Source organism: Protopterus annectens, chromosome 9.part0 (genome assembly GCF_019279795.1).
Source record: "Protopterus annectens isolate FY-2018-M chromosome 9.part0, PAN1.0, whole genome shotgun sequence".
Lineage (NCBI taxonomy): Eukaryota > Metazoa > Chordata > Ceratodontiformes > Protopteridae > Protopterus > Protopterus annectens.
The window spans coordinates 282,884,942-282,906,326 of record NC_056743.1 but is presented as its reverse complement, the minus strand read 5'-3'; the positions used below and the strand labels follow the sequence as shown (position 1 = coordinate 282,906,326).

Genomic DNA, 21,385 nt, shown 5'->3' with positions numbered 1-21,385 from the left:
TTGCTTTTTTCATGCCAGGTTGTGGATTTTTATTATCAGTTTTCCTATCCACCACAGCTTTATCCTCGCTCCCCTGAGGCAAGAAAGCTATGAAGTTTTTGTTCCTTAACTGCTGATTTTATATAAGTCTTCTCAAGCTATTCAGTGGCTAGAGCATATAGAAGGTGCCCTAAAGGTTTTGAAACTGGCCAGCTGTTCTGTTCCTGCCAAGGTACATCTCAAATAACTTAGGCTACAGCAATGGTAACCTATCTGAACATTTACTGTCATGGTAAGTTTGCTTTCATAACTGCCCATTATGTGGCTATAATTAGTGTTTATTAATGAGACAACAGATGTATGTCAGGAAGAGCAGTTTGTCATAATTAAGAAAACTGCACCTACATTTTTGCTTGTTTTCAGTGGCACATTTTACATACTTTTTCATTGGTTAAATTGTCACTTGAGTGATACTTAAATATACAGTGAATTTCTGGGCCTTTGTATTTTTCTGAAAAGATTTCAAGCCTGCATAATCTAGAGCACTGCTTCGGATTCCATGCTGAATGAGGAAAGTAATCCTATATATTTTTTTTTTTTGCCTCTGAGTGAAAGAACTGCTTTCTGTTTTACCTGCTCCATTTTGTTTTGTGTTTTAAGAAATCTGCTTTGCCTGGTATTTTTATTCTATGTGAGAGGTAGACACTTAAGTTATCCAGGCTGCACATTTCACATGTTTTTTCGGTGGTTAGATTGTTTCATTAATGATACTTAAATACACAGTGAGTTTATAGGCCTTTATCTTTTTCTGGAAAGATTTAAAGCCTTCATAAACTAAAGCACTGCTGGGGATTCCCTGCTGGGTCAGGAAAGTAAGTCTGTATTTTTTGTTTCTGAGTGCTAGAACTGCTTTCTGTGTTACTTACTCCATTTTGTTTTCTGTTTTAAGAAATCAGCTTGGCCTGATGTTTTTGTTCTGTGTGAGAGATAGACACTTAAATGATCTGGGCTGCACATTTCATGTGTTTTTTTTATTGCTTAAATTGTTTCTTGAGTGCTACTTAAATACGCAGTGAATTTCTGGGCCTTTGTCTTTTTCAAAAAGATTTTAAGCCTGTATAAACTAAAGCCCTGCTGGTGATTCCCTTCTAGTTTTTCCCACCTGCTGTCCCCTTTGTTGATCAGCTTTTTAAACCTAGCAATTTTAAGCCACCCACCCCTACTGTAAATTGAGCTTAATAAGCTCTTCCCTTTCTAGACTTCTGTTGATATTTTGAATTATTTGTTTGCCTTTTCTTGTACTTATATTGAAAAAAAAATGCATTTTGCCTCTTATTCTCTGTTCTTCTGATTTACTTGCTCTAAATTTATTATCTAGCTAGCTGTTGGATAAAGTAGTGATTTTTAGACTCTAGTAAACACTTGATCTGATGTTGTCAATTTTCACATAATCCTTGATTGTGGGCTCAGTTCTGAGCCTCAGAACCAACTCGGCCATTTATTTCAGCTCACGCCTTCCAAATTCGTGAACTAGGCTTTACCCATAATTCTCCAGCCTAAATTACTTCAGACTTATTTTGCCACTTCGTGTGTCAGATGCATATGACCACTCTCAAGATTTGGCTTAAAGTTATCGTAAGTTTTTTACTTTAAAAATATCTTTTCTTCATTCTTGTAAATCTTCCTTCAGTTCTAGTGACTTTTTTCCTCAATCTGATCCTCTCATTTATTTTTTGTAATTGTAGCATGTGTGTGACTCTCCTTTTACTACTATTGGTAGTTTTTTCCCCTGTGCCATTGTGGGTACTTTTTGTACCTGTTTAGTTAGTTCTTAAATACCATTGCTGGTATCTCTCTTCCCTTTCTCTGTTTAAAAAAAAAAAAGATATCCTTTCTCTGTTTTTCTTTTTTGGTGAGTGTGTATATGTTGTGTCTTTTGGCTTTTCCCGGTTAGGGGTCGCCACAGCGGAACTCCGGTTCGCTAATGATTGGCAGTAGATTTATTTACATGCCGAGTTGCGAGCCCTGAAACACAACCTTCAACGAAGGTACACCCATTCACGCATGTCTCCACACAGAAGACGCTCTAGCTGAAAATCAAACAGGACAACGTCTTACTGTGAGGTGACAATGTTACCACAGCACCACCACCACAGTTTTGTGTTTGCTTTATCATGGCTGACAAATCTGAATCCCCAACTAAGTCATCTAAGGGCACCTCAGAGTTCAAAAAGTGCAAAAAATGCAAGAGAAAAATGCCCAACTCAGATGGACATGTGTTGTGTGTGTATTGCCTGGGTAAAGTTCACCTGCAGGAGGAATTTTCAACATGCAATGTTTTTTTTCCGCCAGGACACTCACTGAACAGAAGTCAGTTCATCTTTATCTTCTAAAAAGCGATCTTCCTCAGTTCCTAGCACTTCAGAACCACCTAAAAAGATTTCTAAACAGCATTAGGTGTCAATAGCTTCCTCGGCACCGAAAGGCAAAAAAGATTCAGCACCTACCAAGACTTCGGAGTTGACTTCAGCTGCCTTGGCACTAACAGACCCATCAGTACTGGAACAGTCAGAGGTTATTTTTGTTTCAAGGTGTAGATATTCTCCCTCTATAGATTCAAGGATAGACCACAGAGCCCCTTTGTTGATCTGAGACTCCCTAGATCTCCTTCAACTTCATCAGTGTGATCCACTAACAGTTTCTTGGAATCGGACATTATGAAATTGGTGGATCAGCTCCTCACTGTGAGGGGTTTGTCTTCAGTTCCTAACCAAGTCAGCACCGGGACTAGACCTATTTCGGCACCATCCTTTCTTCCTCCTCCAACTCCAACTGAGTCACTTGATCCCACAGTTGTGACACACCCAGCTTCGACTGTCTCAGTTCTGGTAAGAACTTCTTCTCCAGAACCAAGGCTTTCCTTAAGTTCCTCCAGGCTTTTGAAACCAGAGGCCTCCCAGGGTTGAGACTTCCTGGCCGGTTCTGAGGTGCATGGATCAACTTCATTTATTCCGGAGCCTTCCATGCCCCTCAGTGCCTCGGCCTTCATTGGATTGACCCAGGCTTTGGTGTCGGGGGGCACCTCCTCGTTGCAGGATGGGACCACAGTTCTGAAGGAGTCTATTTCGGTTCAGGGCTCCCTCCCTCTATGGGGGGGCTGGCCTTCTGAATAATGGAGAAGGCCTTGTCCATTGGGGACTCACAGTCCTTGCCATTCCTGTCGGGCCTAACCTCTACCTCTACTCAACCAGAGCTTCCATCAATCTCTTCCTTGTGACAGAGGGCACAAAAGCCCCAGGAAAGACCCTCTTTGGTGGCACTTCCCTGGAACATCCCCCTGAGGAAGTACCGGTGAAGAAAAAGTGGAAGAGGAAGCACTTAGACACCCCGGAGGAGTCCTTCACCGAAGATACTGACTTTGATGAAGGGGAATGTTCCCCCAGGTCACCCCTGATGATGTTTCCTACAGGGGCATCCTAGAGATCCTGAAGCATTGGGGTGGCTGTAATTCCCTCCAAACTTCTTCAGAGGAGTTGGTACACCTGGAGGCTGTTCTTGCCCAACCTTCTACCTCTTGGATCTCTCCACCTGCTGATGAACTCATTAAACTAATCATGCAGCGGGCATGGAAGATGCGTGACTCCATTGAACCAATCCCCAAGAGACCTGACTGGATCCTTTCAGCCCCCAAAGAAGAACAATATTGGTTCAAAGGCATACCCACAGATGCCATGATGACAGCAGCAGCCACTAAGAAGGAAATTGCTGAGGAAAGTCCAACTATCCAGCCTCCTAACACAGAGTCTAGAACTATGGATAGGTTTGGAAAGAGCATTTATGCTTCAGTGACCTTTGCTGTCAGGTTTTTGACCTACATGGTGCACTTTACAAAGTTACAGAGGGATCTAATCAAAGAACACTCATTTATCCTCTCAGGAGCAGTAGCTGAGGGGGTACGGGACAAAGTTGCTTTTCAGCTCGCCACCCTCAAAGCAATTTCTAACTCATCCACAAGGCTGATTGCCCATGCAGCTGAAGGGACGACAGAGAAGCAGGGTCAGGCATAGCCATTAGAAGGCTTGCCTAGGTGCATTTGTGTTACTTTGCAGAGCCATTTAAAGTACCATTCATCAGTGCTCTGTTTGACGGATCATCCCTGTGTGGCCCTAAGGTTAAAGACCCACTGGCCAGATGTGAGAAAGATGGAAAGATTCTTACTGCCATAGGTGTATGTTTCTACACTCCTCAACAGCCCTGTTCTAGGAACCAGAGAAGTGGGAGACTATGGTTTAAGAAGCCCCAAGGGCCTTTCCAGGACCCACGTGGCATAGAATTTCCCTGGGGCAGAGGAGGAAGTAATGGAAGATGTTGCCCTAGAGGCAGAAGTGGCCTGAAGAACCATGGGTCCAGAGATTCCTTCTCTGGTACTTCCTACCAGCACTCCTGAATGGAGGCCTGATTGCCTTCCTCTGGAGGCAGTCGGGGATGATTATCCCTGCACCAGCCTGCCTGGCAACTGATAACATCAGACAAATGGGTGGAGGGAATAATACCCAGATGTTACAAAATTCCTCTTTCTTTAAGTCCAAAACCCCAAAAAAGACTCCCAGATGTTCCACCCAGTCACAGGGAAGCAGCAGTGGCAGTAATTCAAAACCTGCTTGACAAAAGAAACATCCAGAAAGTCCCACCAGACCAAATGGGATCAAAGTTTTACTCAAGGTTCTTTTTAGTGCCCAAAAAGAAAGGTGATTGGACACCCATTTTGGATCTCAACCAGTTCAACAAGGCAGTTTGGCAAACCAAATTTCAGATGGTCTCAGTACAGTCTATACTTGGAAAAAGACAACTGGATGTGCTCTATAGACCTCCAGGATATGTATTACCACATAAACATGGACAAACACTCCAGGAGGTTCCTGCACTTCCAGCTGGGAGCCAGTCATTTCCAATTTAGAGCACTGCCTGTTGAACTTATCTCGGCCCCCAGGATTTTTAACAAATGCATGGCAGTGGTAGCAGCTCATCTCAGACTGCAAGGATTTTGTGTTTTTCCATTCCTCGATGACTGGCTCCTCACCGCTACCACCAGGTGTCAGTTAGAATGGGAAAGAGATTGCACTCTGCATCTCTGTGCATTTCTAGGCATTACAGTAAATTATGAAAAGTCAAATTTACAGCCCTCACAGCAACTAGAATTCATCAGAGCCCTGTTGGACACAGTTGCAGGTATTGCACTTCTTTTCCACTGGAAAGGCTACAAAGGATCAGATGTCAGGTCAGCCACATTATCCAGAACAAAAGTGTTGCAACCAGATTAGTCCTACAAGCATTAGGCACGATGGCAGTCTCACTCAGTCTAGTTCCTTTAGCCAGATATCACATGCAAATCTTAAAATGGTTGCTAGCCTCTCAGTGGTCTCTAATGGAGCAGCCAATGTCTCACCACATTTTGATTACCAATCGCTGAAAACAGGAGCGTTTGTGGTGGCTATAATCCAAAGAGGTTATTTTGGGCCGTCCATTCATCCATCCACAACCCCAAGCCATAGTGACCATGGATGCTTCCCAGATAGGATGGGGGGGCATTATCTGGGAAGGACAGTTCAAGGCACGTGGTCCCATCTGGAGGCCAACTTACACACTGATATTCTAGAGATGAGGGCAGTGCTGTTAGCGTTGCAAGCATTTCAGAATGCCCGTCCTCTAGGAACAATAGCAATTCAGATGGACAACATGTCGGTAGTCTGGTATATCAACAGACAAGGGGGAACCAAATCATACCCACTGTGTCGAGAAGCCCTCAGAGTTTGGCAATGGCAATTTCTTCCAACTGCTTTTTCACAGCAGTGCACATTCTGGGGAGCTCCAAAATGATAGTAGACAAACTGAGCAAAACCATTCTCATACCTAATGAGTGGTCTCTCAATCCTGTGGTGGTGAAAGAGATTTTCTGTCACTAGGGCCAACCTTACTGCGATCTTTTTGTGTCTCCCCTGAACAACAAGCACAGCAGTTACTTTGCCCTAATCCCCCCTCTGGGGAAGTCACCCAGAGATGCTCTTCTCCATGATTGGCCCCCCAATTTTCTCTATGCCTTTCCTCCAACTCCTCTGATATCCCAGTTTCTAAAGAAATCCAAGAGGTCAGAGAACTCACTAATCCTCATTGCACCATTTTTGCCTTGACAAGTTTGGTTTCCCATCCTTTGGCCTCATCTTCTTTGGAAGCCATTGATGCTGGACCCAGATCCACATCTGCTGTCTCATTCGGAGGATATGGTTCATCTTAACCTCCATCATCTCAAACTCACTGCATGGCTTCTCCAATTCCTGTGATTGCCAGGCATTCTTCTCATTCCTGTCCATCAAATCATTGTGGCCCATCACAAACCTTCAACTAGAAAACTGTATCAGAGTAAGTGAGAAAAATTTACAAGTTGGGCCCTTATAAATGAACTTGAGAACCTTATCCCTGTTCATAAAGTTTTTGATTTTTTAGCTAATCTTTATCAATCTGGTTCATCTACCTCAACAATTAAAGTCCATCTCTAATTTCCATATTGAGTTTGATGGGTCATCACTTATGTCACATTTGCAAAGCCTTCTTAAAGGGAGCCCTAATGTTAAGACCTCCATTTAAAGAACCCATTCCCCACTGGGATCTTACACTATTTCTTCGTCCCTTACTTTCGCTCATTTGTAACCATCAGCTACATTTGACTTGAAGTTTCTGAATTGGAAAACCTTATTTTTAGTAGCTACATCTGCCAGGATAGTATCTGAACTTCAGGCCTTGTCCTGCAAACCACCCTACATAATATTTCATAAAGACATGGTCTCGCTTAGGACTAATCCATCCTTTTTACTGATGACAGTCTCAAATTCTAATATCAATCAGACACTTCAACTACTGGTCTTTTTCCCTTCATTTATTAGACATCCACAGATAGCTACAATTTTATCTTCACAGAACAAAGGATTTCAGAAAATCTGACCGTTTGTTGCTTTTTCCTTGCTTTCTTTAGGTAAAAGTTACCTTGATGAAATGGCTCAGAGATTGTATTGCATTTATCTGTCAATCAAAAGGGCTCCGGTTTTCATACTCAGTAAAAGCCCACTCAACTAGAGTGGTGGCAACTTCTGCAGTTTTTCATACCAAAGCTTCTTTAGATGATAGTTGTACAGCAGCCACTTGGTCTTCTCCTCATACCTTTATCACTCATTACAAATTGGATCAGGTCTCTAGGGTACGGGCGACATTCGGTTTGATGGTGCTTAGGAATATTCTTCCATGAGAACTCCCAAGATTCAGGTAGCTAGGGACTGTGTCCCACAGTCAAGGATTACGTGAAGATTGACAACATCAGATAAAGAAGTTAGGTCTTACCATAACATTCCATCTGTGTTGTCAATCTTCACTAATCCTTGACATTCCCTCCCTCTTTCCCCCAGCCTGAGACTCTTAGTGGATCAAAATTTCCCAGAACTGGCTTCATATTAGGGACACATATCTGGTCTCTTATTCTTATTGCTATTTGCCACTAATTTAGGCAAACTCAATCTGCGGTAATTTAGAGAGGAGCATTATGGGTAAAGCCTAGCTCGAGAATTTGGAAGGCGCAATCTGAAATAAAAGGCTGAGTCAGCTCTGAGGCTCCAAACTGAGCCCACAGTCAAGTATTAGTGAAGATCAACAAATCAGATGGAACGTTATGGTAAGACATAACTTCTTTTTTTACATCACTACATCAGTGGATTTACCATCTAGTGCACTGGGAGGTAGCCTGCTTTGTTTAGGTTGGGGAAACACTTGAGATTTTTGCATGTAGTTTCATTGGCTAGAGGAGTTATTAATCATCTTATCCTGTTCTTAATGCCTTTATAAATTCTATACAGTTGGGTGTCTGGTGGCTCATTTATACAAAGCAAAGTATTTTTATTGAATAATTACACTTTTATAATCTATTTAAAGTACACTGCTGTATCCATATCTTTAAGTTTGTTTGTAGTATTATTTCATATGTTTTAAGATTCTTTGTGGTAGCATTTTAATCCGGACACTCCAATGTGCTTTTACATTAGGAAGACTGGGATTATTCATCTAATGGCAGTATCTGAGCTGGGAAGCACACAAAAGGTCTCTTGAGTATATTTTGCACTTTTCTTATATACTGCAACTGCACATTAGCAGTTTAAAAAAGACTGTACTGTGCTGCTGCCTTAAGTAGTTAGTTGCACTGCATTACATTGTTTCTGTTAGTTGTAGGGCTATTGTAGGTATTTTGTGTGGTTGTGTTACACTTGGGCTCCATAGAAAGCTTATTGTGTGCTTTTCTGACTGGTAGTTAGCTTAAAACTTGTTTTGCTTTCCTCATATTTAAACCTCACGTTTGAGCATTGCTGCTCTTCCTGCAGAGGTGGTTATCAAGCACAGAAACTCAGTTTTCCCTAAACAGCTGTTAATGAAACTCTTCCAAGATTTTCTGCTGCTCTAGGAGTAACTCATTTGCACACTGAGCAGCATTGCCTTATTGATCAATACACAAAGTATAAGTCCCTCTTATAGTTTTGGTACTACTAGCACAGTCCTGTCAAATTAACCCATTCCCTTCCCAAATAAAACATACAGTAAGAGTCTATCATGGACAGGCAGTTTTCCATCATCTCTCTGGGCAGCCTGATAGACATGGTCATCCTGATGCAATATAAAATTGTCTTATGTATGCTGACAACCACTTACACCTAAAAGAAGCAAATACTTTATGTGACAGATTTAGTTACACTATAAAATTGGAGGCAAGACTCTCACATAAGGATAAATAGAATTTCAAACTGGTTTTCAGTACGCACACACACTTCCAACACAAAATAAGGACACTGCATATAAACCCATATATGCGGACGTACTCACTAGTAACTTACCAAAAGATCAGAGGCCTCCCAAATTGAAACCACTTACACACATAACAATGCAAAAAACAACCACAACACATAATAACATACACCATTGTCTCAACAAATAAGCCCATAAGGTGTAACACCACAAACTGTAATACACTGGTCATAGGTGACTCCATTGTGAGACACACAGATGTTCCCCTCACTAGGCTGGATAAGGAGTGGATTATGATTAGCTGCCTTTCAGGTGCCAGGATCCATCAAGTCATTCAAGCACTCAAGTCACTCACCCACAAGTACTGGTATGACTCCGTCATAGTCCATATGTGGGTGAATAACTTGAGTCGTATCTCACTGGACTATATGAGAAGAGACATGACTCAGCTCTCAGATTATGTGTCACAGGAAGGTATAAGCCTAGCCTTGAGCAGCATTCTACCTTCTCCAAGGATGATGCCACAATGCAAAAAAAAAAAATGATTGACTTTAACAATTGACTTAGCTTCTGGTGTCAGTCCAAGGGAATCCAATATCTGTCAACCTGGGAAGACATGGTCAACAGGCCATGATGCTTTGCCAGAGATGGTTTGCACCTGTCCCCTGTAGGTTTTGGATACTGGCAAAGGCCACCCCTATTGTGCCTTTTTTAGACATTATCAAAATAACCAAGCTCCCAACATAGCAAAATCCTCTCTAGATATACTCAAGATACTGCTGCTTAAAGCTAGGAGTCTAAACAAAAAACTGCACTGCACTGCTTGGAAGGACTCTTCACTTTGGAAGATGCTGGCATCTGTGCAGTCACTGAGACATGGTTTAAAGGTTCAGAAAGCACCCAGGCCATGCAGAGCTGCAGTGCCTTCCATATGTTCAAACCACAAACTGAGTATGAAAGAGCCAAAATCGTCATTAAGGATAAGTACATCTTGAGAATGGTCAAACAGTATAAATGTCTTGAGCAACTCCATGTCCAATTAAGTATAGGCAAGGCCCTTCTTCCATGTTGTAGCTAGCTATAGGTCTCCCACCATGAAACAGGAAAAGCATACCTGGACTTACTGGAGTCACTTGCCATACAGACCAACACCTTACTCATGGGTGATTTTAATTATCCTATCATCGACTGGGAAACATGCACATCCACAGACATGCTGGCTTATAGGTGCTTGGAGTTTGCCAAATGCTCTGGAACAGCTAGTCAGCACTTCCACAAGATGCACAAATGTCCTGGACATAGAAGTCACTTACATGGGAGAGCATTGCACCCCCCCATCATGTGATGTCCTCCCTGGAAAGATCGGACCATAAATCAGTTTTATTCCATGTAATTATAAGACAGATACCCCATCAAGCTCAAAAACCCTTAATAAATTTTCAAAGACAAATTACCTCATGCCGCGGTGGTGGTGCTGCGGTAGTGTTGTCGCCTCACAGTAAGACGCTGTCCGATTCGATTCTCAGTTAGGGTGTCTTCTGCATGGAGACATACGTGAATGGGCGTACCTTCATTAAAGGTTGTGCGTCAGGCCTGGCAAGCCGGTATGTAAAAATCAACTGCCAATCATTAGTGGACTGGAGTTCCTAGTCCTCTAACCGGGAAAAGCCGAAAGACACAAACAAACTAAATGATGGTATAAGAAGTTTCAAAGCCCCCGTGAACACAGATAACATGAACTCCTTTGCAGAGTTGTACACCAATGCCCTGTATAACCACTTAAGCAGTTGTACAGAACTTGCTGAACCTGACCAGATTAAAACCAGGTCTTGCTGAAAAAACATGCCACCCTGGTGGACTCATAATATAAATAGGATATACAACAACAGAAAGAAACTAATGTCCAAGAACAAGAGGGAACTGACTTAGCAAAGGAATAAATCCTTCTCTAGTTTAACTAAATTAGAGATCTTGTCAAGTCCTCTAGAGCTAATTATGAAGCAAAACTAGGCTGCCTAGCTTAAGATAATCACAAGGCATCCAAAATCCAAAAGGAAATACCCAGGTATGTGCTGAACTGGTTGTAGATGGAACCACCCATACTCAACCGAAGGTAATAGCCAACTTGATATCTGATGGATTTGGAGAAAACTTCATTCCCTGTCCCCTTCAGTCATCCCCAAAGTATACCTGCCACCATTCCTCAGCCTATTATCTCAAGAGAGCAGGTCATCTCTGCACTCTCCAAGGCCAAAAACATGGCATCAGTGGGACCAGACAACATCCCAGGTCCCCTTATAGACATCATAAAACATGACCTAGCAGACCCACTTGGATCCCTGTTTAACCACAGCCTGCGAACTGGCTATGTTCCAGTGGAATGGAAGGACAGCAGCAGTAATCCCTCTGCACAAAGGGGAAGCATCATTTGACTCTGAGAAATATAGGCCCATGATCTTGACTAGTCTCACCTGCAAGACCATGGATGAATCATTATGAACCTTATTAACAAGGACATAGGTAGTCTCCAATCTCTGGACCCAACGCAATTGGGATTTGTTAGAGGTATTTCATGCCTGGTAAACATGATTGACTTCTTCGAGAAAGTCACAGAGGCCTTGGACAAGGTAGTGACAGTGCATGCCACCTATCTTGACCTAGCCAAGGCACTTGACTCAATTCCCCATTCAGGTATTGTAAAAAAAAAAACTCCCAGTTGGGAATTAAGCCCTACATTACCTGATGGGTAGCCAACTGGCTCACTGATGGGACATATGCTGTCTAAGTGGGTGACTTTACCTCTAGCAAAAAACAAGTCACCAGTGGTGTACCACAGGGTTCTGTACTGGGCCCCTTATTGTTTGGAAATTATTTTTCAGAAGTCCAGGCAAAATGGGATGGCCTGTGGCCAACCAAGTTCACTGACATTGCAAATTGGAAGCAGTCAGGGTTAATGCAGACAAACAATTGGTGCCAAAGCCACCAATCAAAATTAAATGCAAAAAAATGCATTATTATTCCCTTTGGGAAAGCTGACATCCTTGCTAAATATTACAGACAACACCTCCCATGTGTAGACCCAGTGGTACATGATCTGAGTACTCAGATTGAAACCAATCTAAACTTTGACCACTACATATCTACAGTAGTAAGGAAATCCTTCTATCTGCCACATCTTGTAAGTAAATGCATCATATCTAGATCTAAGGATGTTATAATTTCATTATACGCAGCCCTCATCAGACCAGTAATTGAGTAAAATGCTCCATTTTGCATGTACCTTACCAGACATCTGCAACAATTGGAAAGACCACACAGGTTTCTCACCAAGAAATTGCAGGGTACACAAAACAAGTCTTATGCAGAAAGACTGAAAAACCTTCTCACTATGTTTTGTCTCCTACAGGTTGCTAAGGGGTGACCTGTGCCTGGCTTACAGGGCCATCTCTGATCTGGCCCTGAAGATATGCTACACATTTGTAAATCAAGCTGCACTAGGGTCACTCACTCTAGGGATCTTAACCTAACCTCTGACATGAACACATCATGCTGGAGAGATAGATACATCTCCCTGGGATGTGAAACAGAGCCCCTACCTGACCCTGTTTAGACGCAACCTAAATCAGTGGATGGTTGACCACAAATTCACTCCTGGGATGATGTCCATGTCCCTCCTGGGCAGAGGAAGTCGGTATTAGCTACCATAGTCTCTTACCTCTGTGAACTTCACTCACCTAACTATTGGCAATTGGGGGAACTCAGGATAAATATGGCTAGGCTTGTAAGGGCTCTAGGGCCATTAGCTTGGTAACCATCTGTGAACCTATGAGCCCACCTGAGCTTTGTGTTGTGCTCGCTCTTTATAATAATTTTATGTCATCAGCTCAAGAAGCTTCCAAAGTATGTAGTAAATTTCAGGATGATTATAAGCCCAAGTGGATTATCCTAAATTTTGTAATTCAACTAAATTTCATGTAGCAGGTCAAAACAGAATTACTTTTAATAGCAAAACATGTTTAGTTGTGAAATAACATTTTATCCTTGAGATGGTAGATCATTACTGCGATCTTTGTATTGCTGTGACTAACAGATTGTTTCTCTTAAGTACATTAGATATTAGAAAAAGATCCTAAGATCCCTGCTAAAATAAATTTCATCTAGAAAGACTTCAGAGCTGTTGGCAGTCTCAAAGTTTAATTAAACCTTCTACTGAATACAATGCAGTGCATTTTTGGTGCATGTTTATGCACTGTTAGTAACAATTTAGAAAGTGTTTAAAATTCCTTTACTAAATAAATACTGGACCTTTTGTTCTATTAAATTCAAATAATTTAAAACCTTTAGATTATATTCAGTGATGCAGATTCCAAAAAAGTTGCTGTCAGTGTAAGTCTGTCCTGATTCTGATAGACTTGCTCTTGGTGTAAGGGACATACTTTGGTGTAAGGCCTATCTTTAAATAGGATTGCACTGAGGGGTCACATTCCAAAAGAGTAACTCTCAGTATAAGCAGTCACTTACACTGAGTGCTAGTCTTTTGGAATTGGGTCAGTGTTTTGTACACTGTTTATTGGTGACATGCTGAATGACTTCAGTCAAATATATTAGAGCATTAACAAATTTATTTGGTACAAGAAACAAAATTAAGTTTTTAAATATCTCCAAATCTAAATTGAAATCTGCCTTCTTACATGAGAGTTGATTAGACCATGGAATTTATTTACACTATTTGTTAAACTCTGATGACTCTTTAGAAGTTTTCAAGTTATTGTTACATTACACTTTTGATTACTTAAAACATAATTCAGTAATAGTAAGATGCCCACCATTTCCACTGTTGCAGTAGCCCATAGGCTATATGGGTTGTATTCCATTTAAGAAACAACTCTGGATCTGCCTCCCCACCCCCATCTCACTTTGACTGCTGATTGGCTAATCCCCAAAAAAAAAGAAACCAGCAGTTAGAAGAAGCTTTCTTCAGTAATTTCTTGCCATCTCAAGAAGAAGCATCTCTCAGGTTTCAGAAGAGCAATAATCAGCTAAAAGCCTGATTTCTGGCAGATAGGCCCTGTGCTGTAATCCTTGCAGCCAGCATAAACCAAAGGTCATCCACATCTTCTATTGCTATTCCAGTATCCAATATAGATGTGCAGGAACCAGCTTCTGTGGGTGTGGGCGACATTCCGTGAGACTCTTCTAGTACAGGGCAAGAGACCATTGGAACAGGCAGAGATGGTCCTCTTCTGTTGGACCGCCTATTAAGAAAAAAACAAATAAGTTACACATTATTGTTTTGATGACATTATTACTGTTAAAAAAGTTGAGCTCCTTACTTCGGCTAGACAGGCATTACAGGCAGTAAATCCTGCTATGCAGAAAGTTTTAAAGATATGCATTCTCTGTAAAATTTTTCCTGAGGAAACAGGGTCTGTTGCTACTAATGTTGACAGATGTAGGGTTTCTTCTCCACTAGCTTCACAAGCTCTCTGATTGTAATTCTTAAGAGGTAACTTCTTTCAGCAAGAGGAAACATTGTGCATTGTTTGGTTTAAGAGAGAAGAGACTGAATAAGAATTTGTATTTGAGGACAGAGAAGATGAAAGGCACAAAAACACAGCCTTGTGGTACACCAGATTGTATAGTGGTGGGAATGATTCTGAAGCAGTAAGCAAACAGAAAACAAAAAAAAGATTGGACAAGTGGCCTATGACGAAAGCAGCAACAGATAATTGAGTTTCCTAAGAAGCAAGGAATAAGCAACAAGACTGAATTCCCTTTTATAAATCCACAAATACAGTGCCTCTAAGTTGATCCTTATCTAGGTTGACATAGAGATGACCAGTGAACATGCAAGTTAATGTTTATGTTCTACATCCCATAAAGTGACATGTCTCTTACAACTCAAACTATACTTTTACCTTCTCTACTCCTTATACTCTATCACCTCACCTGCTATCACTCACAATTAACTTCTCACTATTTCCATCCCTCAGACACCACTCTTAACTCAAGTAATACACCACAACCCTATCTACTGATTTGTCCCTCCACCCCCCACCACTCCCATTCCTAAAATAAAAATATCTCCCCCTCCCCTTTAAAACAACAAAAAAAAAAAACAAAGTCTACTTACTCAAATTAAAACCCCATTACATACCTCTACTTCTATCTGGTGACATTCATCCTAACCCAGGCCCTACAGACACTACCTTGAACAATAACCCCCCCCCCCCGTATCTAAACCTGCCAATTCCTCCAAACCACACAAACAAGTATGAATCTGCTCTATCAATGTCAGGAGCTCTGTAAATAAAGTTCAAGAACTCTATGCTTGGATAGCTAACTATACTCCTGACATAGTTACCCTAACTGAAACATGGTTAAAACCACACCATCTGGACAGTGAAATCATCCCTCCTGGCTATTATATCCTTAGATTAGATCGACCTAAAAGAAAAGGAGGAGGAGTCTCCATACTCTACTCAAATTTTCTCTCCCAAATCAGTCCCACACTAGACTTACCCTCCTTCTCACCAGCTGAAATCCTATTGACCAACTTCAAACTTAACAGTTTCAACACCATAACTGCCACAGCAATCTATATTCCCCCTGGTGATAATATTAACATCCTATCTCACCTCTCACATACTATCCACAATTAAATAATTATACTGGGAGATGTAAATATTGATTGGCTTAAAATACAAGCTCCCAACACTACTTCCTGTATAAACCTACATGGATTTGGGCAGTTAATCACAACCCAACCTACATTAATAAATCTCACCTACCTAGCTCTCTTCTTGACCACCCTCAAAACTATCGTACCTCCCAAAGCGTTCCAAATGCCCTCAGAGACCACTGCCCTATAACAGTTACTAGACATACTCCCCACCTCACCAAACCTAACAAATGTATTACCACCTGCTCACTTTCTCATTTCTGTCCTGACTCCTTTATTCACAAACTCTCCAAAATTAACTGGTCTTACCTCACCACTCTTCCTTTAGATGAAGCTGTCCACTCCTTCAACACTACATTCCTAAACATTCTTAACTCTCTTGCTCCTCTTTGCACAATTAGATCAAATCTAATACTGCTCCCTGGCTCACTAAAGCTACCAGAACCCTCATGAAAGACCAGGATAGGATTTGGAAAATGTGGACTAAAACTAGTACCTCTTCTCTTCAGAAATATAAAGAACTCAGAAATAAAATAAAAAAAATCAACCATTATGAGAAAATAAACTTTTATGCCAATACTCCCTCTACTCTTAAATCGGACCCAAAGAAATTCTGGAACTGTATTAAACAGACTCTTCATCCAGGAAACCCTTCCTCTACTAATGCATGTCCCAATGCAACACCTGAAGACATAGCCAACAAATTTAATAATCATTTTATAAACTCAATAACCTCCATAATAAATTCTCTCGCCCCATAAACACTAGCACCCCCACAAACCCTATACCTCTTCCAAACCCTCCAAACTCCTTCTCTCTAAAAGCAGTATCAACTATGTAAAGTCATTACTCTCTAAACTTAAACCTTGCTCCCCATCTGTTGACAAGCTACCATCTTACTTCCTGCAGATTGCCTCTGAACCTCTTGCCTTTCCTGTATCCATCTTAATCAATCGATCCATTTCTGAATCCTATGTCCCCACTGTATGGAAGAATTTCTTTACTCTACCCATTCACAAAGGGGGCAACTCCTCATACATATCCAACTTCAGACCGATTGCCATACTGTCTCCACTCTCAAAAATCCTAGAGAAATGCATTCACAAGCAGGTAATGCATTACCTTCACCAGGAAAACCTTCTCACACCCACACAGCATGGTTTCTGTCCCAAGCATAGTACAACTACTGCACTCACATCATTCATCAACATAATCTCCCTAGCTCATGATAACAATAAACGTGTCTCATGCCTATTCCTTGACCTTTCTAAAGCCTTTGACACTCTCTCTCACCCACTCCTTCTAGATAAACTCACTAACTTACATTACCCCCCCCCTACTATCTCCTGGTTCTCCAGCTATCTGTCTACCCACCAGCAATCAGTTAAATGGCTCTCTGCACTATCCTCTCATCTCACTGTACAAGTGGGAGTCCCCCAAGGGTCCATACTTGGACCACTACTCTTTAATATTTTCACTAACTTGCTGCACTCCTCTTGTCCCCAGTCATATCTTGTGCAATATGCTGATGACTCAATTGTTATAACCATTGCTGACAACCCAACTGGCCTCCACTCAACTACCCATGCATCTTTCCACACCATTTAGACTTGGTGTAGTGATAACAAATTAATACTTAATCCAAAAAAAACTAAGCTCCTACTCTTCCTCCCTAAAAACATCACCACACTCAAAAGTACATTTACCATCTTATCCTGCAACAACACTATCATCTCAGTTGAATCTAGTACTAAATTGCTAGGTGTTACAATAGATGATCAGCTTAAGTTTGATCTCCATATTAACAACTCGATAAAAAGAACTCATCAGAATCTTGGACACCTTTTCCGTAACAAGAAATACTTAACTAACACTGCCCGAATAACTCTCTCCCAGGCTTTATTACTCCCAACACTCCTGTACAGCTGCCACATATTTACAAACCTAAATTCTACAATTGTTTACAAGCTTGAAACTGCCTATAATAAAATCACCAGATTTGCAGCTAAGCAAACCTACAAGTCGCACCACTGCTTAGCACTACAGCAACTAGACTGGCTAGAATTCCCTCAGCTGCTCCAGCTATACCAACTACAAATCATCCACTCTATCCTCTATCTACCCTCCTTCTGCCCAGCCTCTCCACTATCATATCCAAATATTCCCCTGCTAGGATGCTACGCAGCTCAAATCAAGAATTATTAGACATCTACAAACCCAAAACCAAAATAGGCTGCCTTCCCTATAACTATAACCCAGCTAGATCCTGGAACCAACTTCCCTTGGAAATAAAATCCCTCCAGCATAGCAAAGGTTTCAAGTTAGCCACAAGGAAATACCTAAAAATAAAGTGATCTTGCCACTGTAGCCAGCCACCCTGCAACCACCATCCTTTCACCTATTTCACCACCTCACTCTTAATGTATCCCTAACACTATTCCCCTTCCTCATCTTACCTCTTCCCTTCCTCTATCTCCAACCCCTCTTAATTCTTACAGTCTCAAAACAACCTACCTGTCTGGTCTGTCTCCTATACTCTACCTCCCCCACTAGCCATTCTTACTTTCCTTTCTTGTTTCCTAACTCCTATACAACTAGATCATACCCACTTTAAATAAGCTGCCTAACTATTAATTCATTTTGCTCTAAGCAGCTTAAATAATATTGTAACTAGTCACATTTTCATCTGCTAATTGTTTAAAACCTTGTTTGTAACAACTCACATACTTGTCTGCCAATTGTTAATACTCTGTATAGTTGAATTGCCTGAGAAGGTTTTTTTTCTCTACAGGTCTCCACTTATAAGAGCCTATAGCTGATTGTTATTACTATGTTACTAAAATTTAATAAATTGTTTTCTAGTCCTGAGGAGCTTCCCCCCCCCCCCCCCCCAGGTCTCTGCTGAAAATGAGCCAAAAGCTCAGCCTGACTAACCCGGTTAACAAATGTAAAATAAATAAATAATAAAAAATAAAATGTTGAAGGGGGATTGCATTCACAGTTTTAGCTTTCAAATTTATTTTTGATTTAATTAAATAATACTTTATTGCTTTTAACCTTTGAGACCAACATGAATTCAGAGTTAAGGTTAGAAGATATGATAAGAATAGTAGGTTCTGCAGTTTATTAAATCTAGACTTGTTTTTATGATAAAGCAATTTTTAAAAGCCAAGTCATACATCTTTTTTTTCTATTATATGTTTTACTAATTTTGTAATTCCATGAAATGGGGAGGGGGTGTTTAGCTTTCCTCTCTATTTATGTCTAAAATGGTATGTGTTTATGAATGCAGAAGTTAATATCAAAGAATATACACATGGCAGTAGCCTAAACAGGTTTATTAGAATCACTCAGGATAATTAAGTCATCTGTTCATCATAGTTTCAAAGTATAAGAATGTTTTCTTTTATGTCTTGAGACTGTTTTTACTAGTAGGTTAAAAATGATGGCATTACAACCTAGTACTTGCAAATAATTAAGTTGTTGTAGCTGAAAACCCAAACAGAGTTGAAAATTAATTTATGGCAGGTGCTCTTTTGATAGTTAAGTCCAGCAACCACTCCATGCAAAAGGCTTTCCTAAGCCCACAATTATATTTTTTTATAATCAAGTTGGAACAACTTGGAGATAACAGTACAACCTCGTCAGTCTATCCATCTGTGGCATTCCTTAACTTACAATTCACTGTCAGTACTGTGTAAGTCATTTGCTTGGCAAATTCCTGGAAAACTCTCCTGAAGGTTGAAAAAAGTTCATATAGCTGGATAATATGGAGAATAAGATACATGAAGTAAGCATAAATCTGTTATGATGTGGTACAGGAGGATATTTGGTGTTATCCAGTATACAGCAGCACGTGGTATGCTGGCTTATGAAGAGCCTTCATGGGTGAGACACTTCTGCCTGTTCATGGAGACTGTTTTTATATGCTTCTGAGCATTTTTTTATTTATACACATATATCAATGAAAGGTATTTTAACATTGCCATTATCAGTGATGTAAAACATATGTAATAAACTTTCTTTTAGTTATGTATCATTCTAAAGTGATGTGGCAGTATTTCACTTAATTTCTATGCTTTTCCCTCCAGCATCGTGTTCATACCATACTGAATGCAGACCTGGTCATAGTAATGAAAAGAGGTATCATTCTGGAATACGACAAACCAGAAGTCCTGCTGGAACAAGAAGACAGTGTTTTTGCCTCTTTTGTAAAAGCAGATAAATAGTATTTAAAACATACAGTTGCAGTACAGATAACTGCCAATTAGTTTTCTAATTATGTATATTTGTAAATAAAACAGATCATTTCATAAAAAATGAGCCATTCAAGTGGCATGTTTTCAAAATAATACCAGAAATTTTTATTTTTTTTTAATAATGCTACAGAAACTTAACCTGCTTACCCCTCTTAATATTTATCTTGCTGCGGTCATATCTAGTAACAAAAACTTTTCAATAGCACAATCGTGACTCAAAGGACAAGACCTGAGACTCAGAAAGACTTACTCTGCCACAGAAGCCTTTACCCTTAAGGGTTCCACAGTGCTGTAAGCTCTAGAAACTCACAGACTGCTCTCCCACTGCAACTTTATGCTTGTTAGCACTGGCCACAGCACAGACAGCAGTCTCACTGGTGAAGCCACATGCAAATGCAGCAATCCTGGGATGTGGCTGATTCTAATTAGCGATGTTATCTTCCCCTGAAATGGCTCTGGCATTGGAAAAACATGGTAAAGTTATTTATTTCTTTATTTTCAATAAAGAGGAAAAAGAGCATGCTATGAAAAGAAAACATATACCTCTTCATTACCTCGGGACTTTCTTGCCCCAACCTAAGAAACTGAAGTAGAGGCAACTATGTACATATGTACAGGTCATAAACAAGAGGAGGAAAAATATGAATCTACCTCAGCCAAACAAGAATAAAAAGAAGAAAGGATGGTGGACAGTAATACTGCTACAATAATCAGTTGCAAATATACTGGTATGGTAAGTTCTTACACCAATCTACCGATTACTGCTTGGATCATTGTTGCAATATTATTAACTTATGGGGGACTCCATATCTGTCGAAGGTGAAAGAGAGGAGGTATGGTGAGCTGAGTTATGATCCAAAAGACCTTGAAGGATGCACCTTGTGTACCCCACTCTAGTGCTAGAAGATAAATCTTGTAATGTTCAAGGAAAGTGTCAGCAGAATACTAAGTAGCTGCCTTCAGATAGATCTATAATCCATACCTTTGAATACAGCTCCAGAAATGGGAAATGAAAAAGGGGGGGATAGCCATCAATGCTTGCATATCTGACACTCTTTTTAGCAGAAGTCAAACCTTCCAGTAATACTGCTTTGTAGGTGCAAAAAGCTAAGCTTTTCCAGGACATAGGTCAGATCCCAAGAAGGGGGTAGCTGTCCTTGGTGGTGTAATATGTAAGATGCCTTTCAAAAACTGACCTCAAATAAAAAAGAAGGAGATGGATCTAGAGGCAGAAACACAGAAATGGCTGACAGATGTGCTCAGATAGAAGAAAATGCCAGCCCAGTATTGAGCAGCTAACACAAATAAGCAAGAATATTAGAAATACCCAGTTGATAAGGGTACTAAGTCTTTTTAGCAGAAAAATACCCAGTTGATAAGGGTACTAAGTCTTTTAGATAGTTTAGAGATTAGAGAGATTATATATTAGCAAGTCATTCATGGTATAAGGTGATGAAGGATGATTGCCTGGCCAAGAAAGAAAAGAAGGAAAACCAGTGCCCCAAATGCCCCAAATGGGAGTCACCAACAAGAATTTTGGTTTATGCTTCTTGTTTTTGAGAAGGACTTTGGGTATCAGAGGGCATGGAGGGTAATATAGAAGGAATGTCCCTTTTCAAGGAAAGGACAT

At 40.6% G+C, this 21,385-nt stretch overlaps 1 protein-coding gene across 5 annotated transcripts in view; it reads left to right on the top strand.

The window, feature by feature from the left end:
• The window catches only part of ABCC8 (ATP binding cassette subfamily C member 8), a 2,552,355-nt gene extending 2,531,251 nt beyond the window's left edge, over positions 1-21,104 (top strand). For all 5 annotated transcript variants that reach the window (XM_044082872.1, XM_044082868.1, XM_044082869.1 and 2 more), the window contains one exon: positions 19,588-21,104. In XM_044082872.1, the coding sequence (XP_043938807.1) occupies positions 19,588-19,725 (138 nt within the window). In that variant the 3' untranslated portion in view covers positions 19,726-21,104. The remainder of the gene's footprint in view (positions 1-19,587) is intronic.
• The last annotated feature ends 281 nt before the right edge of the window (positions 21,105-21,385 follow it).